This window comes from Anolis carolinensis, chromosome 3 (genome assembly GCF_035594765.1).
Source record: "Anolis carolinensis isolate JA03-04 chromosome 3, rAnoCar3.1.pri, whole genome shotgun sequence".
Taxonomy (NCBI): Eukaryota; Metazoa; Chordata; class Lepidosauria; order Squamata; family Dactyloidae; genus Anolis; species Anolis carolinensis.
Window position 1 is genome coordinate 250,744,039 of NC_085843.1, and position 27,837 is coordinate 250,771,875.

At 37.8% G+C, this 27,837-nt stretch overlaps 1 protein-coding gene across 2 annotated transcripts in view; it reads right to left on the minus strand.

The window, feature by feature from the left end:
* Positions 1 to 27,837, minus strand: part of cul3 (cullin 3) — a 73,475-nt gene that overhangs the window by 31,483 nt on the left and 14,155 nt on the right. The window contains exons 1-3 of one of the 2 annotated variants that reach the window (XM_062976579.1): positions 19,525 to 19,813; positions 16,595 to 16,792; positions 7,029 to 7,142 (exon numbers count right to left, since the gene is read on the minus strand). In XM_062976579.1, the coding sequence (XP_062832649.1) occupies positions 7,029 to 7,142; positions 16,595 to 16,792; positions 19,525 to 19,590 (378 nt within the window). In that variant the 5' untranslated portion in view covers positions 19,591 to 19,813. Of the gene's footprint in view, positions 1 to 7,028; positions 7,143 to 16,594; positions 16,793 to 19,524; positions 19,814 to 27,837 lie in introns of those variants that run through there. The other variant, XM_003218263.4, reaches the window with a different exon arrangement.

Genomic DNA, 27,837 nt, shown 5'->3' on the forward strand with positions numbered 1-27,837 from the left:
TGCTAAAGTTACTGTCAAACTGATATAAAATGCTGTACTTTTCATATATATATATATATATATGTAATGTTCGTTTTACTACGGAGTAAACAACAAAACCACTGAACCAAATCACACCAAATCTGCCCATAAAAGACATAGTCATCAAAAATATGTCTTTCAATTAAAAAAACCTAGAAAAATAGTCCAAATTACAGAGGATGAAGAAGAGCCTAACTCCCCCTAACTGCCAGTTAGAAAGGTAGGCTCTGCTGCCTTTAGCCCCCCCCCCCCCCCCCCCGGTTGCCTTTAGGCCCCATCCCCTTTGTATCCTAGCAACTCCCTCAGCCAAAATGGCTCCCAGGGCACAGGCAGAGTGCACTTAGGCCTGATACACACTCCCTATAAAATACAGATTATCTGATTTGAACTAGATTATATGGCACTAGCTGTGCCCGGCCACGCGTTGCTGTGTCTGAGTCTGGTGGTGTTGTTCAGTCTGCATTAGGTTGTATTTATGCTGTGACCTCCACCCTTCTTTATACTCACATTAGTAGTAGTATTTGAAGTCTGTTACCTTCTTCAATTTTTGTGTTGATTGATAATTGCTTGAGATCCCTGTTGTCTTTGGTTTGTTGTTAGTTGTAATGTCTGATTCTGCTGAGTGCGGTTTATATTTTTATTGTGGTACAATAGTCTTTTTTTTGTTTTGCCTGTATAGGTGTTTATTATTGTTGTTGTTGTTGTGGTCATGAAGGTTGGATAAGTTAGATGCTACTGTATTGCTTTTTGGAGGCCCAGTGTAGCACTGATTGGCCTCTCAGCCTCAGTGCCTGGCTGTTTCTTGCCTGTGATGGTGTTGATTCTTATTGTTGTTGTTGTTGTCATTGTTATTATTGTAATTGTTTTTTTGGAGGCCAAGTGTGAATGTAGGGATTGGGGAGGTGGATGAGTTGTGTTGTCAAATTTTGTATTTGTTATAGTCATAATGCGTTGTTGTGAGTTTTGTGGGTCCGGATTGTGGTTTTGTGGTGTGGTTGTGTTGTTACAACTGAGAGGCAAGGCTTTTGTGTTGTGTTGCCAAGTTTTGTATTTCTGGGGCGTTTAGTTGTGTGCCAAGTTTTGTATTTCTGGGGCGTTTAGTTGTGTTGTTATAGTCACGATGCGTTGTTGTGAGTTTTGTGGGTCTGGATTGTGGTTTTGTGGTGTAGTTGTGTTGTTACAACCAGGAGAAAAGGCTTTTGTGTTGTGTAGTCAAGTTTTGTATTTCTGGGGCATTTAGTTGTGTGCCAAGTTTCGTATTTCTGGGGCGTTTAGTTGTGTTGTTATAGTCACGATGCATTGTTGTGAGTTTTGTGGGTCCGGATTGTGGTTTTGTGGTGTGGTTGTGTTGTTACAACCGGGAGGCAAGGCTTTTGCGTTGTGTTGTCAAGTTTTATATTTCTGGGGTGTTTAGTTGTGTGCCAAGTTTCGTATTTCTGGGGTGTTTAGTTGTGTTGTTATAGTCACGATGCGTTGTTGTGAGTTTTATGGGTCCGGATTGTGGTTTTGTGGTGTGGTTGTGTTGTTACAACCTGGAGGGAAGGCTTTTGTGTTGTGTTGCCAAGTTTCGTATTTCTGGGGCGTTTAGTTGTGTTGTTATAGTCACGATGCGTTGTTGTGAGTTTTGTGGGTCCTGTGTGGTTTTGTGGTGTGGTTGTGTTGTTATAACTGGGAGGCAAGGCTTTTGCATTGTGTTGCCAAATTTTGTATTTCTGGGGCGTTTAGTTGTGTTGTTATCGCATGATGCGTTGTTGTGAGTTTTGTGGGTCCGGATTGTGGTTTTGTGGTGTGGTTGTGTTGTTGTAACCTGGAGGCAAGCCTTTTGCATTGTGTTGCCAAATTTCGTATTTCTGGGATGTTTAGTTTTGTTGTTATAGTCACTGCGCAAACAACTTTATCATTTTATATATATAGATTGTAGACTCAAGGTCCTTCCACACAGCTATATTACCCATTTAGCTGTGTAGAAGGGGGCCTCATATAATCCACTTCTAAGCAGATAATGTAAGATGATAAATATAATATGAAATAATTACTGTGGTATAATAATACAGAATAATATAATCTCTAAAACCAGGACAGTAAATAAAGAGCAACACTCTGAAAGCAGGGAAATTGGGAATTCCAGAAAGGAAACAATCAGGGCCAGCTAACACTTCCCAACAGAGGATTCCCCCAAGCAGGAAGCAGTCAGGCTTTGAAGCTGCAAGGCCATTAAATAGTAATCAAGGTACCTAATTGCAACATTCATACCTGCCACACCGAGACTATTAATTGCTATTCAAACTGGACAACCAAGGATTCTTCAAGGTAGAAAGCAGCCAGGCTTGCAAGCAGCAAGGTTATTCAGTGCTTTTCAACCTGGCCAACCAAGATTTTCCCTAGGTGAAAAATCCCCAGGCTATGAAGCCTAGAGGCTACTCTGTCCCATTCAGCCTGGACTATCAAGAATGTCATATGTAGAAAGCAGCCAGGCTTTTAAGCTGAAAGACTATATTCAGTGCAATTAAATCTAGCCAAAACATGATTCCCCTACAAAGGAAGTAGCGAGGCTTCAAAGTGGCTCTTTGATTGAGGGCAGGGCCGGCCCCACTCATGCGGCAGCTGACGCCGCCGCCTCGGGCGCAGGCCCGGGGGGGCGCCGTCAGGCTGGGCGGGAGGCGGGGCACCGCCCTGACGGTGCCCCGCCTCCCGCCCAGTGCGCCCTGGCCCGTCTGGCCTGCTAGAAAAGGCCAGACGGGCGAGCGGGGGTAACGTGGGAGGCGGGGCCAGCTCTGACGCCGCCCCCCCCGCCCAGCGTGCCCTGGCCCCGCCTCCCACGTTGCGTGGGAGGCAGGGCCAAGGCACGCTGGGCGGGGGGGGGGGGGGGAGCGGCGTCAGAGCTGGCCCCGCCTCCCACGTTACCCCCGCTCGCCCGTCTGGCCTGCTACACAAGGCCAGACGGGCGAGCGGGGGTAACGTGGGAGGCGGGGCCAGCTCTGACGCCGCCCCCCCGCCCAGCGTGCCCTGGCCCCGCCTCCCACGTTGCGTGGGAGGCGGGGCCAGGGCACGGGGGGCGGGGCCAACTCTGGCCCCGCCCCTCACTATTCGCCCTGGCCCCGCCTCCCACGCAGCGTGGGAGGCGGGGCCAGGGCACGCTGGGCGGGGCCAGGGCGCCGGTGGCGGGGGCGCTTTTCAGCGCCCCCGCTTTACATCAAAAAATATCTCCGGCCGGCCCTGATTGAGGGTGCTACTCCAGCTACTCCAGAAAATGGCCAGGCTTTGAGGCTGCAAGGCTATTCACTGCTATTCCACCTGGCCAATAAATGATTCCCATAAGCCACAGCAACGTGTGGCCAGGCAAAGCTAGTAGATTTAATATTAATGGTTATCATTTATACTGCAAGTAACAACACTATTAAGAATAAGCAATTCAAAAGTGTTTTTAAAAACCCTCATAATATACTTGTATTCAAGTCTCTAGATATCTGCTCTCACAACTTTTATCAGTTCTACTCAAAAACATTGCAATGTTGGTCTGAAACATATGCAAATACATCTTTTTGTAGCACCTCATAGACTGAGAGAATGAAGTTGGCATATAAGCTTTCATAGACTAAGTCTACTTCCTCAAATAAGTGTCAAGAAACCTTTAGAAGACAGTGTGTATGAACAACCAGAATAAACCTGTCACTCCATCACTATATCCATACGTTTTGCATTTCTATGGCTATTCGCGCAGACAGTCTGCTATAAAGGTTTGTTCCTAGACATTTCATTCCATCCATTTAATGAAGTAGCCTCAAGTCTACAAAGGTTTATGCTACCAGCTTTATTCGCTCAGTTTCTTAAGGTGCTATAAGATACAATTATCAGTTCTATTGTTTTTCATATAACAAGTATATTTCAGACTGCATATAAACTAATAATTTTTCTCCTGAGCTATAACTTATGTGCTCATTTGTAGAAGACTATACTGAAAAGTAAGTAGATGTTTAGAAAATGAATGACTTAAAATATACTAGCATAGGACATAAACCAAAGAATCATTGGAAATACTAAGTAATTATGAGATCATTAAAAGAATGCTGGCATGAACCGTTTATTACATGTGTTCATGGAATGAGATTTCATTTATACACAAAGAGCTTGAATACTACAGGATCACTCTGGAAGACTAAAAATGCCTAGATAAATGTTCTCTCCAGGCCCTCAGAACAAGTCTATGATCAAAAAACTGCACTGGGGGTCCTCAGGGTCATACTTCTACAGACATTTTCTTCGTCCTTCAGAGCGTTTCTATGGTTTTCTATAGACCATTGATTCCCAAATGTTGGTCCTCTAGCTGTTTTGGATGTCTCAGTCAGTTTGTTCAACAGTAAGGAATTCTGGGGGCTGATGTCAAAACACCTGGAAGTATGGGAAACACTGCTACAGATGTAGGCCCAAGTTCAGTTAAGAAAATAGGGTTCCAGATTATGTGAAAGCCATATTATACAAAGAGTCTTGGAATTGACTCTTGTGTAATACACAGGCTTATTATACATATATAAATGAACAAACACTGGGCATTACATATACTGAACAAAAAAACCCCAGCAAATAAACACCTAATTAAAATAATGCTACATATTAATTTCATTTGAAAATTAATAATGTTCACATTATTATAAATAAGAAATCTTCAAAGACATTGATAATTAAAGTAGGTGGTTGATATCTGCACATTAATCAAACGGGCAAAGTGACACAGATACTGGTATTTGCATGGAATGAAACAAAATACAAATGCTGCCATTGTGCAGGAGATGTCATCTCATCACTATCACTTTCAAGTCTACCACTGGACTCAGCAATCTAAGATACCTACTCTGAAACATGCTTATTTGAAAACTAGTACTGCAACAGAATTTCTGAAACAGTGAAGCAGGATATCTAATCCAATCCAGCCATTCTTTTTCAGTCTGATAGATTCTTATGCTATATGTTATCTTCTTTATGGCCACCTAAATATTTTAATGGTGCCACTGCTCCGTTTTTCAGATGAGGAAAAAAATCTAAGATATCCAAATTATTTAGAAATGTAGCAATTTTACTGTCCTTGATCTCAGATCTCACATGATGAATGGAGTGGCCTCTGCTTGTACTAAGATCCCTCCAGAACAACTGATCTACAACAAAACATCATCTTATATAAAATGTAGGTCAATAAAGGTATCATTCCCTTGTGGATTTTGTCTTATTTAGCAAATGTCACCGTCTTACAAAATTATACAACAACAACAACAGCGACAACTTTATTTTTCTATCCCGTCTCCATCTTCCCGGGGGGACTCATGGTGGCTAACACAGGGCAAAGCCCAAAGACAGTAAGACAGAGTAACTCAGATAAAATAGCATATTCAAGTAATAAAAACACAGTAAATCAGACATCCAGACAAATGCAATACAATAACAATAAAAACCAATTTAAAAACATGACATAATGAAATAGAAAGACTGCCTATTTGGAATGTGAGGTAAAATGGGAGGGCAGTTGAAGCAAAAGTGCAATTATATATTCTACAGTGCCTTTTGGGACAAAGAGGACAAAGTGCAAACATTCTCAAACATTAGAGTGAGGTAGGACGTCCAGTTGAATCTAGGAGTGTGTGAAGTAAAGTGTGAAGTATGATGCATTCATTTAAGTAAGATTTTGATCATGGGGACTAGGTTATTCAAAAGTGTACTGGAAGAGCCACGTTTTTAAGTCTTTTTAAAAGATGTTAGGGTGGGTGCTTGCGTGATCTCCCTAGGAAGGGAGTTCCAGATCCGGGGGGCCACTACAGAGAACGCCCGCTCCCTCGTTCCAGCAAGCCGAGCTTGTAATGGGGGTGGGAGCGAGAGAAGGGCTTCCCCAGATGTACTTGTTTATGTAAATGCTTTCAACATAAATGAAACTTGGAATTTAAAAAGCTAATAATTCAATCTTAATCCATGTTTTCTGTGAGTCTTTTAATTCTTGTGTACTGTTTGTTAGTGTTGGAGCTTATATCAGCATTGACAACATGCAGCCCACTACTTTTTTTTTTGTCCCTCCCAAATCTCCCTGAAATCTAGAGATACGATAAAGTACTTGCAGGAAAGCTGCATTTTTCTTGAAGGATGAAGCATGCAGTTTGTGTGTGTTTGATATGAAAAAGATATTATTTTTTTAGGGATTGTATCAGCAAATATAAAGAAAGAAATAACCCTGTTGTTCTTGCATCATAGTTCTTGCAGCACAGTATGGTGAAGTCTCAAAGCACCAGAAATGGGGGAAATTCCAATTTGTCTACTCCAGTTAGGAAGTTGCCCACCCTACCATTATTATTCCTTTACAGGGCAAAGGAAGATGTGACTTGACGAACTAGAAAAAATTCTAGACCAGAGGTCCCAAACTAAGGCCCTTAGCCCTCCAATGTAATTTACTCAACACCCACCCTGACCTTTAAACTTAGGGTCACCCTAAGCCTGAAGTGAAGGCACACAACAACAATCCTAATTAACTTTATTATCTCATCAGTCAAAAGCAGGCTCACACTTCCCATTTAAATGCTGGTAAGTTTATGTTGGTTGCTCTTCATTTAAATATGGTGTTGTTTCTTCTTCTTTTTTTGCATTACAAATAAGATATGTGCAGTTTGCATAGAAATTTTTTCATTTTTTTCTTCAAACTATAGTCCCCGTCATCCCTTCCCCCCAGTCTAGGGAACCGTGAACCAACCCTCAGCTTAAAAGGTTTGAGGACCCTGGTCTAGATAATATCATATCCAGTGCAATACACCACTTTATGAAGAGGAAATACATATCTGATAAATAAGAACAAAACAGAAAAAAGTAACCACATGTCACCATGTGTTCACATTTTGAAAAAGCAAATGGCAACAGATTTAACAATTTTGATGCATCGCACCCCATTTTTCTATGACAATGAATCTATGTTTTTTTCTTTCTCTTAAGACTACATTTCTAGTTATGGAATAATAAGAACATCAGGCATTACCCACCATATACATCAAAATGTCTCTAATCATCACCATTGCTGTCTGATGATCATTCCATGCTTGGTTTAATGTTTGGAGGAAGTTGTTATTTAATGAATTTAGCACATCTTCTCGCACCTGCAATAGAAGAGAGTATCTTAATATATTAACTTATTTTCTTTTACATAGCTTACTGAAGAGTCCATAACTTTTTTAGTTCCTCTTTTATGTATGCTGCTGTGCTAATGTAGCATCAATGCCTACAATTTATTATACTTACTAATTTATCACAATTCCAGCTAAAATTAACGCATCACTCAAAAGCTCGTCACACGTGAAAGGAGAAAATGGTGGAATCACTGACATAGAAATGGATCAGCAAACTTTATTAATTTATTTTATTTCTAGGGGTATATTTTACTCAGGAAAATACAAAAACAGGATGTAGAAGTATGCACAGTATTTGGTTAAGATACATTTAAAGTAAATTAACCTTTAAAGACTTGAACAAAAAGCCGTGTTTTGACTCGGCACTGGAAATACATCAAGGCTTGCACAAATTGGACTTCAAGGAAAAAGCATTTTCACAGCTGGCGTAAAAAGGCTGGGGTGTCCCTCTCCCATACATTATCATTATCTGTGACAGATTCCTTTATCTAGACTGTCCCTCAAACTAGGAATCTTGCCAACCTACTATACCCCTGCGCTTGTTTCCTCAGTTATTCCCTAGCAGAATTATTAGTTTACTGAATCTCAGGATAACAACCAAAATAAGCACTTGTGGCTATGGTGTTTCTTCAGACTTGATGGAAAGCCAGATACAGGTTTAACACAACAGGTTTAACACAACAGGTTTATTGAACGCCATAGAAAAAATATAATACATTTTATTCTTTAAACCTCCCAAAACCATGGATTGTTCTAATTCTACCTTTTGGTGCCTTCTATTCCCCTGCAGCCCACTTTATAACTTCCCTGAGCCGTGATTGCTATCTTTTTCATATGCACTTTCAAGTATCAAGGTTCCAAACTTTTTAGAGCTTTTCATGTCATTACCAGCACCTTCAACTCACACTGGCAGTGAACTAACGGCCAGTGCAACCCTATTAAGACCAAGGCTCTAAATGGCGTGTTGGCCAGCAATTTTGTTACAGCATTTTGAACTAACCGTATTTTCCAAAGATCTTCAAGCGTAACTCCACAAAAAGCACATTTTCAGTGCATGGACTACTATAGATAAATCCTCCAGCTATGTCTGTAACACATGCATTTTCTGCCCCTCTTAGTGACCTTGTCTTTTGCCTGTGTTGTATTAGGCCTAAAGGCGGGATGAGGTAGCAGAAAGAACCAAAAAAGTCTCCCCTCTGAAACAGTGAAGAGGTATTTTTAATCAATATAAACAATCCCGAGCCAGATACAGGCAGTTCCCAAGTTATGAACAAGATAGGTTCTGTAGGTTTGTTCTTAAGTTGAATTTGTTTATAAATTGGATATTTGTAACTCGGGAACTGCCTGTACTCTCATTCAATATAGGGCAGCTTCCTACAATATAAGGAGGTTGTATTTTGGATGCAGATTTATTTTTATTTTTTATATTTGGTGTGTTTGTGTGTGTGTGTAGGGGGGGGGGAGACAGAATGTGCATACTTGCTTGCATATCCAATATCTATATTTTTCATTGGTGTTGACACAACTTTCAGAAATGAATGGCCATGACACAATCACTCCTCAGTCTGAGGAGAGCAATACACTTATTTTTCAATTTGAGGCTAAAGATATTTTAAAGATCATCAATCACTGTGTAATACTAAAAATCTCTGCTGCAGCTTTTCCCTAAAAAATGTTTAAATACTCTAGCTTAACAGCTTTACACATAGAACACTTCAGGCTCAATGTACATTTGACATAGTATATGGGCAAGGGCAAACTCCTTCTGAAGAAATTCTGCCAAATAAACCCTGTGAGAAGTTCATCTTAGGCTTGTCATACGTCAGAAATGACATGAAGACACAACAACAAATAGGAAAATTAGCAATGGAGTATAATGGATTTCAGCAAAATTTCTGCAGCCTTCCAATTTCAAAATGTTTCAACATCAGTGTCACCAAAACAAATATAGTATCAAATTTCTTCAATTGTAAGATGCCATAGATTGTATGACACATTAATTTCAGTACGACCAACAGAAAAAAAGCTGTACAGAGGCAGTCCCCAAGTTACAAACAAGATAGGTTCTGTAGGTTTGTTCTTAAGTTGAATTTGTATGTAAGTTGGAACATACATTTTTATGTGTAACTCCAGTCATATACACACACACACAAATATGTGCTTTGGCTAGCATATACGTGCTTTGGTTAACATCCCAGTGGGATTTGTTTTGCTATCTGGGCCCCTGTTCAGAAGATTTCACCTCGCTTTCCATCCCTGTGATAATTGGATATTGAAAAATTTGGCTTGTGGAAACAAGGATTGGAGATAAAGTTTCAGTGGAGATACCTTTTCCCCATGATAACTCTTTTGGGGGTGAATTTCGCTTCCCAAGGGGCAGATTTTTTTGCACTTCCTGTTGTCGCACTCCAGTTCTTTACTGGGAGCCATTTGTAACTCAGGGACTGCCTGCATATATGAGACATACCCCGTTTTTAGAGATGTTTGTATGGGGAAAAGTATGTCTTAGAATTGAAGAAACACAGTACTTAAATCACATTGTACAATCTACAGATTTATTAATTTCATTTATATCCCATTTCACCTCCAAAGAGCTCAAAGCTGAAGAGCAAAAGTATCTGCCCTTCCCCCACTAATCATTTACTGAAGTCATTAAAATGAAGGCATTATTCCAAAATACGTCTTCACTAGCTCTTACAATGAAAATAACCCAAGGCTGATTATATCTGGAGTCAACCTCACAAGTGCCAAATATCAACCTTAATTTATTTTGCCTTCTAAGGCAAAGATTTTTCACAAAATACAGGAGCACTATACACTATAGTTATTTTCAAAACACATCTTGCTGATAACATCCTTGATACCAATTACAGTAGAGTCTCACTTATCCAACGTTCTGGATTATCCAATGCATTTTTGTAGTCAATGTTTTCAATACATCGTGATATTTTGGTGCGAAATTCGTAAATACAGTAATTACTACATAGCATTACTGCATATTGAACTACTTTTTCTGTCAAATTTGTTGTATAACATGATGTTTTGGTGCTTAATTTGTAAAATCATAACCTAATTTGATGTTTAATAGGCTTTTCCTTAATCCCTCCTTATTATCCAACATATTCGCTTATCCAACGTTCTGCCGGCCCGTTTACATTGGATAAGTGAGACTCTACTGTAAATTAGAAAAATGTATATACCATACAAATTTAATTGGATATTACTAAATTTAAAAAGAATTACTAAAACATATGTTTTGGTACTTTCTACTATCTAAAATATGCACACTTTAATTTTCTCATTTAAATTTTGAGTTCACTGTTTAGTACTACAGTGAGAATGATAGTTGGTATACAGCAATGAATGGATTTTGTAACAGATGTTAGTCAACTTACAAATGGAAAGCTTTTCGGTAGGTATGTTCACATTTCACATTACATATTGTTGCTGGGAATACCGAGAGGAAGCATCATACAGCAAACAATTAAACATGGTTAATTGAAAGCACAATTTCCCATATATGTTACAATGTAAAAATATATATTTCATTCGAAACAATAGCAACTTTGTATTTCAAACTTAATACCATCATTTAAAATGACATGAAGATTAGCATGTAGAAGTTTACTAATCTTCAGAAACTACTGTCCTCAAGTGACCCTTACCACAACTTTTGCTTTAGAGTATTTTGAAATACAGTAGAGTCTCACTTATCCAAGCCTCGCTTATTCAAGCCTCTGGATAATCCAAGCCATTTTTGTAGTCAATGTTTTCAATATATCATGATATTTTGGTGCTAAATTCGTAAATACAGTAATTACAACATAACATTACTGCGTATTGAACTACTTTTTCTGTCAAATTTGTTGTATAACATGATGTTTTTGTGCTTAATTTGTAAAATCATAACCTAATTTGATGTTTAATAGTCCTTTCCTTAATCCCTCCTTATTATCCAAGATATTCGCTTATCCAAGCTTCTGCCGGCCCGTTTATGTTGGATAAGTGAGATTCTACTGTACCTTTAGAGCAGTTGAAAACCTTTTGGAAACAATGTCTTAATACAAAAATGGATACAATTCCCCTAGCTTGACAAACATACATAGAAGTAACTAAGTGGTTATTCTGTGCCTAGCAAACTCTTTTCAAAAATGTTTAAATATTAAGTGCACATGACTGTATTGATTTAGCTAGCTGTAGATTTCTTTCACTTCCTGTTGTCTCACCCCCATTTTTAACTATGAGGCATTTTAAGTCAGATTTTTATAACATGACGACTGCCTGTACAAGGTCTAAGACAGTTTCCAGCATAGGGTGGGTCTTCAGTAACCACTGGGCTTCTAGGACCCCCACTGACGGACACCAAAATCTGTGGATGCTCAAGTCCCATTACATAAAAGAGCATAACATTTGAGAGTAGGCATTTTGAATTTTCCTGGTTGATGCACATTCCTAGGGGTTCATCTCTTAAAACTATGAAGTAACTACCTTGATTTTCAACTACTTGGGTGCAAATCCATTATGTGCCCTATATCTACAAGAAAATTCTGTCAATTGCTGGTAAGAAACCAAAACAAATGAGACAGTATGGATAGCCAAACAATTCCAGCATGCTTATCAGTTTTCAATGGCTTCACAATGTAAAAAAGGACTCAAGATAAAGGGATTCATTTTTTTTGGGGGGGGGGGTGTCAGTGGCCAGAAAGCCAACAAGAATCCTTCTCAAGTTTCTTCCTTTTACAGTTGTTGTGGAATAGAAGGACTCCTCCCTCCTGAGAGACTTAACCATCACAAGCTAGCCAGTGACAGATGACCCTCTTCCTTTGGCTCCTTCCAGTCAACCATGTGAAAATGTGGTTGGAGTGGCAGGAAAATTGAAGGAGGAGAATGAACTAACAACAGCTATGACTTCTCTATTGGCTGCCTCCATCCCACTCCCAGCCACTATATATAATTCTGCAGATAGAAGGGAACAGGGGAGAGACAATGGATACATTTATGATAGCCAATTGCTCAAAAGCCTTCTCACTTGGCTGCCAAACCATTTTCATCTAGTTGGCCATGTTGGAGAGCCAAGCAAAGAAGATCACCATCATGAGCTGATAAAGACTGAGTCAACCTGCTTGGCTGCTCCCTCAACTCCTCCCCTTTCAACCAGTCACGGCATGGTAAAGGGGCATGATAAAGGTAAATCATGGAGACTTTCTCCCCAGTTCACCAAGATATCTTCAAAAACTGCAGTTTTCAAAAATATCCTTGCAGTAGGGACAAATTGTTAGTACTGGCACAGGAAGTAGTTATGACTGCCCTCCATTGTTTGTTCCTTCTATCACTGTTATTTACCGTACAACTGGGATCTAGCACTAGTAAGCATGTCTTTCCAGAAGCAGAGAAGAATTAACCATGATTACTACACAAGCATACTGTTCACAGTAGGAGCAGCAGTAGTATAGTTCAGTGAATACTGACAGGTGGAAAAGGCATAACCATCAGAAAAAGCAACTCATTCATCTCAGCACTGACCTCCCAAATTAGTTTTAGGAGATAACACTTTGTACAGGAAATGTTTGAAGCCTCTATAAACTGAAACAGACCAAGCTGATAATGCTAAAGAAACCAACACAATGATGGATTTAGTCAACCTCTGTTATAGCTACTTTGTAAAGTCATCAATAAAAAAGCTGCAAAGGCACTACAAGTAGGCGATTCCTAGATCCAGTGTTACTAAGATATTGTGCAACTACTCTGTTCCTAAAAATTTTCATAACTACATAAAAATGTGCAAGCATGCTTTACCTAAAGGGGAAAAGATCAGTTAAATTGATACAGAAGCATACTAGGAAAAAATGAATAAACAATGTGGATGACTTTCCATATAAACAACCACACTGCTGAAGTCTTGTAAATTGCTATGAAACAAGTGAGAAAATGCAGACGGGATTCAAAGAAATACCACATGAACAGTGTGGAAACATTTTTATATTTCTAATTCCAACTAACAAATTGGGGTGCTTTGAACTATGCCAAATTCAAAATTAATCTAGTCCTCTGAACAGTAAGACTAGATACCACAATAGGTAAAGGTAAAGGTTTCCCCTAACGTTAAGTCCAGTCATGTCTGACTCTGGGGGTTGGTGCTCATCTCCATTTCTAAGCCAAAGAGCCGGCGTTGTCCGTAGACACCTTCAAGGTCATGTGGCCGGCATGACTGCATGGAGCGCAGTTATACCACAATAGAAACCCAAAATTCAGATGGTAAAATAATCAAAGTCTGTTTTAGGCACACAAATCCTGCATTAGATATATTATGCAATGATACCTTGTAACAATGAAATATTACACTACATAACAAAATCTGAAAACATTTCTGTTCCTGGTTTGAAAGTGTTATTTCCTGTTTAATTGTGTGGTGCTTACTTTGAAAGTAGTTATACTCCAGAAACTTCGCTTTAATGACTGTCACAAACTATGGTTGAGACTTGATGAGATATTCATTGAAAAATTACAGCAAAATGTGGTGAAGGATGTCCCGCAAAAACAAAGTTTTTGCAGTTTTTATGATAGAATCAATTAGGAAATGTCATTTATAACCCAGGAACAAAAATCATGTTACATAGTGTTATTACAGAGAACTATTACAGTAGAGTCTCACTTATCCAACATTCACTTATCCAACGTTCTGGATTATCCAACGCAGTCGGCCTTTTAGTAGTCAATGTTTTCAATACATTGCAATGTTTTGGTGCTAAATTCATAAATACAGTAATTACTACATAACGTTACTGTATACTGAACTGCATTTTCTGTCAATTTGTTGTAAAACATGATGTTTTGGTGCTTAATTTGTAAAATCATAATGCAATTTGACATTTAATAGGCTTTTCCTTAATCCCTCCTTATTATCCAACATTTTCACTTATCCAACTTTCTGCTGGCCTGTTTATGTTAGATAAGTGAGACTTTACTGTACTTAAATTCTACTACCACTTGATACCACAAAGTATTGCATTAGGAAGTCAAAGGCTATTCCACCTGCATAACCCAACATATGGGGATGGCAACTTCATTAGCCAACCTTGAAGTGTTAAACATCACCAACCTTGAAGTGTTAAACATCACTGAAAGTCCCAGAACTTTCCAAAAGGGGTAGGGGACAGGACTATTGAGTTGCAGTTGAAATTATTGAGTCAGAAGCAATTTTGGGTGTAGTAGGAGTCATTGATTTTCTAGCACACACTAATTATTGACTGAATATTTGTAATAATAAAATGTGTTTGCCAGGGGAGAAAAAACAAATCTTTGAGCACCACACTATTACCAGGTGGGGGCACATTTAGGAGTAATTTTCTTGTAGTGAGTATAATGCTTAGGTATTGCATAATACAAGATAGTAATCATAAAAGGTTATTCCCATCCATTTCTACAACAGGGTGCACAAAATGCTGCCTTTGGGCTACACAAAGGGAAAATAATCTGGTGCAAAATACGCTGAAGAGAGTATGGAAGATATTTCGCCACATTTTGTTTCCCTCTGAGGCAGTGTTTCTCAAACTATGCTCCTCCAGGTGTTTTGAACTTCAGCTCCCAGAAATCCCAGCCAGCTTACCAGTTGCTAGAAATTGTGGGCGTTGACGTCCAAAACATCTGGAGGTGCACAGGTTGAGAATCACTGCCCTAAGACCATCTTAGGCCCAAGAAAGTTTTAAAAAGCTTAACTGTTTTGTTTGTTTTTTTTTGGTTTTGTTTTTTTAAAAAAAGGTCCTGTTGGGACCAAAATGGCCCAGGAAAGCGCTAAAACAGGATGAAAGGTACTTCATAAGAATGGCCAACCAGTGGGTTGTAAAAGTGGACAAATTCCATGTTGGACATAACTAGGAATAGAATATAAAATAAAATTTCCAAAACTATGCTAAAGGTAAAGGTATCCCCTGACGTTAAGTCTAGTCGTGTCCGACTCTGGGGGTTGGCGCTCATCTCCATTTCTAAGCCTAAGAGCCGGCGTTGTCCATAGACACCTCCAAGGTCATGTGGCCGGCATGATTGCATGGAGTGCCGTTACCTTCCCGACGGAGCAGTACCTATTGATCTACTCACATTTGCATGTTTTCGAACTGCTAGGTTAGCAGGAGCTGGGGCTAACAGCGGGCGCTCACTCCGCTCCCGGGATTTGAACCTGGGACCTTTTGGTCCACAAGTTCAGCAGCTCAGCGCTTTAACACACTGTGCTGCCAGGGCCCCCCAAAACTATACTATTCATATATAATTTCACTATGTAATCATATGATTATTGCACATGAAAATGGACAGTCCACAGTTGGAAAAGAGGCAGGAAAGGGCAACTAAAATAATGTGTGAACAAAATGCTGGACTAGAAAGGACTTAGGTTTGAATCAACATGGCTCCTGCTATACATTATTGCAAACCAGGTTTGAGTCCTGACTGTAACAGTGAGAAGCTAAAGTTTATTATATTCAAGACTAACAGAAATTGTAGTTTGTTTCTCATCTCTAAATATGATGTGAAATTGTAGTTGGAAATTGTTCAGGGCTATGGTCAGATGTGGCCAACTTCTTGTTTTCTCATACAAATAAGAAAGGGAGAGGAAGCAGAGCACTCTAGCATATGATAACAAATCATGGTTTGTTGTGATATCTGAATCAGTTTAATGACTGCATTCAGCCATTATAACAAACCAGGATTTGGTCTTACATGTAGAAAAGAATTCAGGCTCATGCAGTCCATACTTTCCTTCCCCATTTCAATACGTGTAGAGCAAAAACAACAGTTCATGTTTGGCTGAAGCATACTGCCACCTACTATTTCATATACACCTAAAAATCCAGGATTGCCCACAAACAAAGATTGATTTTTATTTCCCATCTCTCTCTCTAGGATCCAAGGCAGGGAAACAGTTAGTTAAGAATTTGGTTTGTGGGCAAGCCAGTGTTTTCTGAATTTGGATAAAATGACAAACAATTGTTCCTGCAAATCATAAACAAGAGTTGCTAACTTCTCTTACAAATCAAAGAAGCACATGAGCTTGGAACAAGAAACTGTTTGTACTGTGAAATCATGATTTGGTATTTTATCTGAATACAACTAAGCCTCATATAAAAATTGGAACACTTAAATAGATAATTGTGTACTTGCAAATACAAACACTGTCAAAACTGTAAAACATTACAAATTAAATGTGTTTGGTAGTCTGCATGAGTAACAGCTTAAATGTGTGTAAGATGAACATTCTTACAAGCACAGCAATCAACTTTGCACTCCTTTCCCCACTGTTTGCAAACATGCTAAAAAGCCGTTGTAATTCATATTAGAATAGAAATTTGCATATGAATATCTAACAGCAGCCATATTCCATTTGTTCTATATAATCTTTTAACTTCTAAATGATCTTGATTGTGCTTCAATACCTTGTTTATGAGATGCTCTGTAACAACTTCTCGAAGTCCAGTGTATAGCTTCTCTCCATGTTTATGTAATACCATAGTATATGCATTCCTATACAGTTCCTCAAAGCTGAGACCACTGTTGTTCTTACGCTGAATCTCTTGGATTGCATTTTTTAGAAGATCCCAAATGCTGTTCACATATTTCTCATCCATGGTCATCTGTAAGGGTACAGGAAAAAAAAGAAAACAAAGTTAAATATCACTTGAGCTACAAGTTTCCAAAGGATGTCCCTTTCAAAACTGTTATGTTGGTACTAGCCCATGTTCACCTAATTTTCAGAAGCTGTTTCAGATCAGCAGGTGAAGCAAGCCTGATGAGTGTTATTACTACTTCTAAGTTTATACTAACAGATCTTTAGATTGCAAAGAAATCTGTTTAAGATTTCAGCCATTTGTCAAAATAAGTACAGTAGTCTCACTAATCCAAGCTAAACGGGCCAGCAGAACCTTGGATAAGCGAATATCTTGGATAATAAGGAGGGAATTAAGGAAAAGCCTATTAAACATCAAATTAGGTTATGATTTTACAAATTAAGCACCAAAACATCATGTTATACAACAAATTTGACAGAAAAAGTAGTTCAATACGCAGTAATGTTATGTTGTAATTACTATATTTACAAATTTAGTACCAAAATATCACAAGATATTGAAAACATTGACTACAAAAATGCCTTGGATAAGCGAGTCTTGGATAAGTGAGACTCTACTGTAGCACAGATCACATGTTAACAGATCCATGACTGAATAACGAAGTGATTTGTATATGTAAATGAGCCATAATAGATGGAAACCTACAGACAAAACTCTTATATTACTTCTATCAGTTCCCTCATTAAACTGGGAACCATCCGTCACAGAGTAATGTAAAAGCAAGGGGCACATATAAAATCCAATTCACTTTCACTCTATGTAACTCATATACAGAAGCACCAATCTAGACTTTAAGCTTAGTCTTAAGAACATGATCCCCACTGTGTAACAAAAGGTACTGCTCTGAGTCACAAGTGAATCATTTGTTTTTAGTTTACTGAAAAATGTCTAAATCCATGGAAATATCTGAATTACAATGAAGACATGATAAAAGCTTTTGCAGGTCTAAACATCAACTTTACCCATTTAATCTTGAAGGAAAAGTACAAAAATAAACAAGTGAACCAAGACCCAACAGGTAATCTGCTCAATGAAAATCTGGTAGCGAACTAGCAATCTATAACTACTCCAGTTAATAGTTTCATCATTCTTGCTACATGTACTAAATAAGTTACTGATCAACGTAACTATCCATAATGAGTTCAACAGACACTTTTCACGTTTAAAGCATATTTCTAATCAATTCCATTATAATATTTACAAAAAAGATGGATTACAGTAGAGTCTTGCTCATCCAACACTCGCTTATCCAACGTTCTGGATTATCCAACGCATTTTTGTAGTCAATGTTTTCAATACATCATGATATTTTGGTGCTAAATTCGTAAATACAGTAATTACTACATAGCATTACTGCGTATTGAACTACTTTTTCTGTCAAATTTGTTGTTAAACATATTTTAGTGCTTAATTTGTAAAATCATAACTTAATTTGATGTGTAATAAGCTTTTCCTTAATCCCTCCTTATTATCCAACATATTAGCTTATCCAACGTTCTGCTGGCCCGTTTATGTTGGATAAGTGAGACTCTACTGTACTTGTAAAGTGTTCTGTGTAGAACACTTAAACCAAGGTTGGGGAACCTTTGGCTTTCCAGATGTTTACAATTTCCATCAGTCTCACTCAGCATAGCTAATTATGATAAGAAAGTCTTAGGAGCTCTATTCCAAAATATCTGGAAGGCCAAAAGTTTACCACTGGTACATTAAACAAAGAGGTTTGTTAAGCAAAAATTGGTATATCACACTGAAATTGCACACTATTTCAGAAGCACAGTAACCAGAAATTGATGTTGCACAGGCTGTATTTCCTACCATACATGAGCATACATACAAGAAAATCATCTCCTTAGTACTGAGAAATACCGACAAAAATGTTGAGATTGTACAAACTCGGTCTATTTCTCACTACAATGGTTTCATCTTCCTAGATTATTTAAAATAATCTGCACCAGCTAAGCACTTAACTTCCAAACAAAACAAGGTGGATGCTTAGAACTAAATTTGAAATGTATCTATTTTCAAAGTATGCAAGTTAACGTCAGAAGACAAATGCTCTAAACATTTTTATATATAGTGGTCGGTGGCGCAGCGGTTTAACCGCCGAGTTGCTGAACTTGCTGACCAAAAGTTTGGCAGTTCGAATTAGGGGATTGGAATGAGCGCTCGCTCATGCTAACCTAGCTTCTGCCAAATTGGCAATTCAAAAACATGCAAATATGAGTAGATCAATAGGTACCGCTCCAGCGGGAAGGTAATGGTGCTCCATGCAGTCATGATGGCCACATGACCTTGGAGGTGTCTGTGGACAATGTCGCTCTTTGGCTTAGAAATGGAGATAAGCACCAACCCCCAGAGTCGGACATGACTGGACTTAATGTCAGGGGAAAACCTTTACCTCTTTACTAATGAACACTGTTAAAGGTTTCTATGGTAGTCACCAAAAAGTTAGTAACATCAAAGGCAGTCTTAAAAATGGCTAATAACAGCTGAAACATTATATGCTAATTGTTTAGTAACATGGCTGCTTATAATAAACATCATATATAGAAATCCATCATATTCTAAATAAAAACTCAATACATAGCTATGCATTCTTTTCAGAACCTCAGAAATCACATACATAACATCTTACCACCAGTGCCAAAAAGATGAAATTGACTTTGGGCAAAAAACATCACCATAAAACCAGTTTTCTGAGGCCTCTAAATCAGAAGAATTCTACTGCTCCAACTTACCAAGCTTAAAGAATGATGTGAGCAACAGGAAACCCAAGCCAAAACAACACAACAACTGCATATCATTTGTGAGAATGTATAACTGCTTTTTCTGGGAGACTTCTGATAGTTCAGTTCAGCTTTGTAAACTATATGCTACACAGTGGTTATAGGTTTCTTTCTCAAAGATCTGCAATAAACTGTTACCTCTGAAGTGTTTTCTTTACAAAGCTTTTCTACGAACCCTTTGAAAGGTTTATTAGATAGTCTTACAAAAACTGCCTTCATTAAACATGTATTCACCACCCTTACACAAACCCAGGATTCTAATATGGTTACCAAGGGGGCAAAAGAACGGTCTGTGATGTCATTAGAATGTTGAGACATCTCTTAAAGAAATTCAAAGATTACATATGGCTGTTTGCCACAACCAAATGCTACAGCAAGGTGGTGTTTTGCTGCAAGTTTATCTATTTAATGTATATTATTCACCATTCTCTTAAGACAGTATCCAAGGTATCATACAATGTTTTAAAATCAATCACAATCACAATAAACCCTTTATACAAAAGTTAAAACAAAATTCCAGTACAAGCATGTATTTCCAAAAATGTTAATTCTGACTTGGTTAACAATCAGTATTTAACTAGACCAAACAAAAGAGCACATAGAAATGTTATGTTTATATAGATTTTTTTTCTTATGGCATCTTTGGGTTTGTTTAGTTTTGTGTATTCTGAGAAAATGACATTTAGCTTCTTACTGCAGTACCCTACACTAGAGAAGGAACATTTTAAATCATCCGAATTTAGGACTTTTTAAATTCTCTTTGCATGTGTAACTCCAATTAAATAAAACCATCAATCTGAGCTTCTGTCAATTTAAAATAGTCCATCATCTAAATTTAGTTCAAAGATTATTAGTATAAATACAAGTTTTTTTCTGTTTTATTCATAAAGAATCCCAAGAGTTTCATTTAGGATGGAGACCATTTGAAGGCAAAGGATTGATTTTTTTATTTTTAAAAGGAGAGGATACCACTTTCCGCCCTTCTTGCTCTCAATTTCCTAGAGTAATTATTCCACATAAAGCTAAAATGACTTCATCTTCTTCTAGAGTGAATTTCTGCAAACTCCAATACCCTCATTCCATCCCATTCTGACTTTGATATCAAGTCAGTTTTTTCCACAAAAGAATCTGCTTTTTGCAACATCTTCCCTCATTCTGCAGCTCTTGAAAGTTTCCACATTTTGTGACATTCTGATCGATCTAGTGTAGCTTTTTTATATTAAAATGGATTTTGGAATCAGTACTAGGAACACAGATGCTCAGTACCAGTAAAGGACACTTCTGATATACGGTATTAAAATCCTGTCTATGAATTTGTTGTGACTCAGCTGGAGCCTCAGAGTGACTCTGATGGGGATTATGGGATTCAGGTTCAAGATGACTCTGATGGGAATTACGGGATTCAGGTTCAGAGTGTTCCTGCTGTGGAAGATGAGGAACAGGGAGGCTTTCCCACGGCAGGGAATGGTGTCGATACTGAAGTTAGCCAGGTGCAAATTGACTCAGGAAGGGAGGACCGCTCCCAATCTGATAGCATACAGACAGATGCTAACGCTAATGAGCTGTCTGGCCTTGATGATACGGAATCTTTGGATCGAGCTGGTCGTATGGAATTCAGGGTTTGCAGAAGTGTTAGAATAGCAAAGAAGAGGGAGCTCAGAGGCCAAATAAATGCTTCCATGCTATGCAAGGGGTATCAAAAGAGTGTGCTGAGAGAGAAACCTTTGTCAAAGCGACTTCTGGTTCGAGTCAAGAAGCAAAGCTCTTGCTTTCCCGGATTATCTTGTAGCCTTTGTGTGTTCATGTTTATGGGACTTTGTCATGCATTAATGGAACCTTGTGTTATGCCTAATGTTTTCTTGGATTATTTGTTATAGCCTCGTTTTGCAACCATCTTTTGGGACTTTACTTTTGCTTTTTAAGAACTATTTACAGTAGAGTCTCACTTATCCAACACTTGCTTATCCAACATTCTGGATTATCCAATACATTTTTGTAGTCAATGGTTTCAATAAATCGTGATATTTTGGTGCTAAATTCGTAAATACAATAATTACTACATAGCATAGCATAGCATAATTTTGTACTGAACTACTTTTTCTGTCAAATTTGTTTTATAACATGATGTTTGGGTGCTTAATTTGTAAAATCATAACCTAATTTGATGTTTAATAGGCTTTTCCTTAATCCCTCCTTATTATCCAACGTATTTGCTTATCCAACGTTCTGCCGGCCCGTTTATGTTGGATAAGTGAGACTCTATTGTATTTCTTATTTCCTAATAAACTACAAAAGACTTCAACCTGTGTGCAGCCTGGTGTATTTAGCAAGGTGAAGCTAACCTGAGGTGTGACAGAATTTTATACTTCAATGAGAAATAAGAAAAGAAAAAAACCCTTAACGGAATCCCTGTTTGGGCAATTATCTCATATGCATGAAGTATAATACAAACATTGAGTCAGAACACACTGCTGTTTTAACTATCAAATCCTATCATCACTCAAATGTTCTGTTCAATGTCTTTATTTAAACTTGTGTATTAAGAACTTGTATGGCATGTCAGAAAATATGGAATTCTACTGCCAAGAAGCAAGACTGAGATTCTGGCCTCCTTAGGAAGGACCACAGCTCAATAGAATAGCAGATGATTTGCTTTTAAAATATTCCTCTTCAATCCCCAGTGTCACTAGTTAAAAGGACGATGAAGCAAACCATGAGAAATAACTTTATTTTGCCAAACTTTGTATATATAGAATAAAAGTAAAATCAATAAAATAGGGCTTTGGCTGAGCTCATGAGGAATTACTACCAGACAAATCATACTGGACTACATAAATAAACAGTCCAACATAAAGCAGTATCCTATGCACCCATGAGGGACATGCAACAGAATGAAGAGATTTTGCCAGTATTCTCATAGGCATTTTCCATTGATTGTTGAATCATTTGCACCAAATAATTAAAGACATTTCAATCATTATTTTTTATCTTTTTTCCAGCATTCACATTTTGAGGACAGGGTAAAATGACAATACATTGTGCCAGCATATACTTTTTAAAAACACCAGTTATAACTTAACATCAAACATGAAGCTGACAAAGAGAAAAACACAGGCAATACAATCTGTCCCTGAACTATGCCCTAATGTTTACAATTTTCTGAGAAATTACACAGTGGTGACATTCCTGACCTCATTTACACTACTGTCATTGCTGACCATTTATGAACAAAGAATCGATCCTGATATAAAAACAGGACATGACCATTTCTGACCAGCTGGTTAGCCAAAGCAAAACATTTGGTAGGTAGGAGCTTGTTGGCAATAACCAGCACTGCCTACCTTGTATCTACAATGGGAAAGGCTGACAGGGTACTTCCAAGTTTCATCACTCTATAGACCAACTACCCAGGAAATGTCAGCAACAAGACAACCAAACTCCCACATCCCAGCAGTCCTTCAAAGCATTATGTGAGGGAAATGGGAGGTTGTATGGCAACTGTTTCCGAAAAAAACAAAATTAACCCAGCAACAACAGGAGGAAGACTGTCTTGTTCACGGGAAGGTAATCGGAAGCTCACCACGCAAGCCTGTCTAAAATATTCTAAGCAAGACACTTATGGAAAAGAATGCCAACACCAAAAAAAAACACAATATATTGATGGTAGGGATGCACCTAAGCTTGTTTTGGAGCACCAATGGATTAGACAACCACCATATGTTAGAGGGAAATACTACCTTTCTTCCCTGTCTCAAGAGTAGCTGGAATTAATCTTGCTACATCTCTATGTGTGGTCAGATATATGAAGCTGCACTCATAAGCCCCCAAACTATTGTTACAGGCCAGGGGAAATGGACAGAGGGAGCAGGTTGTGCTGCCTCTGCCTCACATTATTACATTATCAGAAACTTGCACTCTGCCAGAAAGACGTAGGATTTCAGTCTAAAAGATTCGTAATGAGGTTTTAGGAATTGTAGTGGTTTCTTTGACAATATAACTTAGCATGTGTCTTTTATTTCATTGGGCTAAATATGCCCGATCCTCTCAGTCTTTCTGCATGTTTGATCTCCTTCCCCCTATCATCCTTGTTTCCCTTCTTGCAACCTGATCTAACTCTATGTCCTTTATGTAATGGAGTGCCCAGAACTGAATACAATACTCCAGATAAGATATGTCTAGTACAGAAAATAACGGGGATATTTTTTCCATTGACATGGTTCTATTAATGCAAACTAAAATATTATTTACCTTTTTTGCTACCATATCACACTGCTGGGTCATGTTCAACATATGACTAACAATAATTCCAAAGACATTTTCAAATATATTAATGCTAAGACAAGTAGTCCCCCATCCTATAACTGTCCATTTTGTTTTTTATAGCCTAAAGGAAGAATTTTGGATTTGACTGTTGAATTTCTTTCTATAAATTTCCATCCAATATTCTTGTTTATCAAGGACCTATAGAATTCTGTTCCTGTATTTCAATTTTAATTACATATAATCTACAAACTTGCTAAGAATTTGCTCTATCCTATCATTTAAAATCAGAGGTTCTCAAACTTTTTCAGCAGTGGAGCCCTTTTTGAAGCAACGTTTCTCATGTAGCCCCAAAAAAGTTTATATATTATATTATACAGTAAAGTCTCACTTATCCAACACTCGCTTATCCAACGTTCTGGATTATCCAACACATTTTTGTAATCAATATTTTCAATACATCGTGATATTTTGGTGCTAAATTCGTAAATACAGTAATTACTACGTAGCATCACTGCGTACTGAACTACTTTTTCTGTCAAATTTGTTGTTAAACATTATATTTTAGTGCTTAATTTGTAAAATCATAACTTAATTTGATGTATAATAAGCTTTTCCTTAATCCCTCCTTATTATCCAATATATTCGCTTATCCAACGCTCTGCTGGCCCGTTTATGTTGGATAAGTGAGACTCTACTGTATATATAATATATATAGCAGGGGTTGAACTTTTTGATGCATTGTATTTCAAAATTTGACAGATGGGCCGGGCTAGTGGCAGATGGATGGAGAATGTTTGTGTGAAGTTTGTGTGGGGAAGGCGAAGGGGAAAAGGCTTTAAGGGGCGAGGGGAGCGGGAGGAGCAGGAAAGAGGGAGGCAAGGCTTGGAGGGGAGGAGGAGAGCATGGAGCCCCTCAGTATGCTGAGAACACTTTTAAGAACCGCTGATCTATATCATTAATGTGACTGACAGCCTAGGACAGAGCTCTCCCAAAGACTTCCCTACAGTGTGAAGAGCAGCTATTTATAATGACTTTGAACCTGGTTTTCAAACCACATATGAATCTATCCAATTGTGTTTTCATTCATTCCAAATTCAATCAGTTTGCTAATCAAAGTATCATGGAGGACTTCAAATGCCCTGCTGAAATCAAGATAAAAAATTTGCAGCTTCCCCAGTATCTACTAAACTAGCTACACAATGAAAAGAAAAATAAAAGATTAGTTTGGCATGATTTGTTCTTGATAAACCCATGCTAGTAGGCTGGGTCGAGACAATTGACCAAGTTCAGCAGGGTAATGAGATTTGCATTAATAGGTGGAACGAGGTAGCCTTTCCAGCTGCTGAGACCTATACATCCATCAGACCTACCTCAGTGGCACAGATTGAAATTTCATTTTAAAGCAGAGATACATTGGATTTCTGTAAGATCTTTATACTCTGATAAAAACTATTTTAAAATTGGGTGGTTGTATGCCTTTCGGGCTGTTTTTAAAAATTTTAATTTTTTAAAAAGATTTTAGGGATTTTTAGTGGAAACTTCACAATGATTTTGTGGAACCCTAGGGTTCCACAGAACATAATTTGACAGCTGCTGATGTAGAATTGATGAAATTTCATTCTCTGTCTTCAAAAAAGAGGCTGGATAGTGACCTATTAGACATGCTCTAGCAGCAGTTCATGCAATTAATGAAAGACTGGACTGAATGACCTATGTGGCCCTTCCTCTGATCGGATCTCATGGAAAGAGTGTAGGAAGGTGACATAATGCTAACAAGACCCTAACTTTAGCCATACTATCCAAAACACCACAGAACAGGCAAATGTACATTCATATTCTATTATCGCGATATAAGAATTTCACAAGTCCCTGATTCATCTAGAGACAGATGCACTACAATTGTTTGAGAGTTCATCTAGGTTAAAGATCAAAATAAGAGCTTATGGTTGGACAACAGTTTATACTGACAAAATCAATTGCCTGCTGTTCAGCAACAATAAAATAGTGTCAACTGTTTACAAGAGAAGGTTTAAATTGCCTCTGCATCTGTCTCTGTTCTATGTTATATGGCATTGAATGTTTGCCTTATATGTGTACAATGTGATCCGCCCTGAGTCCCCTTCGGGGTGAGAAGGGCAGAATATAAATACTGTAAATAATAAATAAGTAAATAAATACAAGCCCTATCATATCATTCTGTTTTGGTTAGAATGTATTTTACTATTCTATACCATTTGAGAACAATGGTGTAAATGAAAGCACTGCTTCCAAGTCTTACTCTATAGATATACATGTAATGTTTGAGGGCAAACACTCCAGCTGTGCAGCCTACAATGAACACAAGAAACAAACTTTGTCTTCTATTCCAGAGCGGCAGCAGTGATAGTTTGCTGCAACAACATTCAGCAGTAAATCCTAAAGGAGGGCATCTATCACTGCATAAGCTTTAAACTTTTCTAATACTTTTTATTGTAACTTAGTTAAAAAAACACCTAACACTTTGAACTAGTCCTCAGAATTTGAAACAAGATAAAGGAATTATATTTACTTTAAAAAAATAATTCTAGTGTAGTAATTAGCATATTACTACATAGACAAAAAGCATAGCATATTATAGACAAAAAGACCTTACTACAACCGTTTAGAATTAAAACACATTGCTTTATAACCATTAATGCTTTTGTAATTAACTCATTTCTGTTGAAGTTCTAATAAATTAATGCCCGGCATAACAAACCACAATGAAGAATATCTGGCTAGACAATTGAGTAGCCCTAATTTGGATCTTATAAGCCAAGACAGATACTTCCAAATCAAAGCATCTGGGAAGACAGTGCATTTTGACCAGTAGTTAACATAAAATTATAATGGTGATTAATCTATCATGATAGCATATTTATCAAGATTGCTGAAAATCATTTCATCCAATAGCCCTGGATATGTAGTCATGTACTTAACCATAGAATTTACTGCTAAAGGACAAAAATATAACATAATTACATCCCAATTCACTATAGTTGAATCGAACACTTAATACCTAATTTCTGAGCATGGCCCTAAACTATGAGTGAAATACACAGTATACTACAGCTATCTTGTAGCTGGCTACTTGGCAGCAATAAGAAAATATGAATGTGAAAATACTTTGCACAACTCTTGTCTTCATTATACCTTGCAACACAGCCTTCCCCAACTTGAAATTTCTCAGAAATATTGGGCTGCAATTCCCAACTTACCCATCCAGTACAGTTATATTGATTGAGTGGCCTGAGCTGTAGAGATTTTAATTATAATGATATATGTGATTATTTTTATACTTATTTATATTTGTGTAAATTGTGCCTTATGAAATGTGTCGATTTATTATATGTCAGGTTGTGGGATAATGGTTTTCTGTATTATTAGCATTACCCAGATGAAATGACAATGGTCACTAGCTAGATATATTCAGGGTAATTATATGAACAAATAATAGCTTTGGCAGCTAATCATCAAACTCTTCCCAAATCTCTGCAAGCAGTTCCCAAGTTATGAACAAGATAGGTTCTGTAGGTTTGTTCTTAAGTTGAATTGGTTTGAAGATTGGAACAGATATATTTTAAGGGTACCTTAAGCTAGCTAGCTAGCTAGCTAGCTAGCTAGCTAGCTATCTATCTATCTATCTATCTATCTATCTATCTATCTATCTATCTATCTATCTATCTACCCTGTTTCCCCTAAAATAAGACATCCCCAGAAAATAAGACCTAGTAGAGGTTTTGCTGAATTGCTAAATATAAGGCCTCCCCCAAAATTAAGACCTAGCAAAGTTTTTGTTTGGAAGCATGCCTGCCAAACAGAACACCAGAGCATGCAGGATCAGTAAATGTACCTACCATAGAGTGTTGTACATGGAAATAATGGTAGTAACAAGAAATTTTGTCTGGTTATGCTGGTTTGTGATGACAACTACTGTACAGTCATAGAATCATAGAATCATAGAATAGTAAAGTTGGAAGAGAC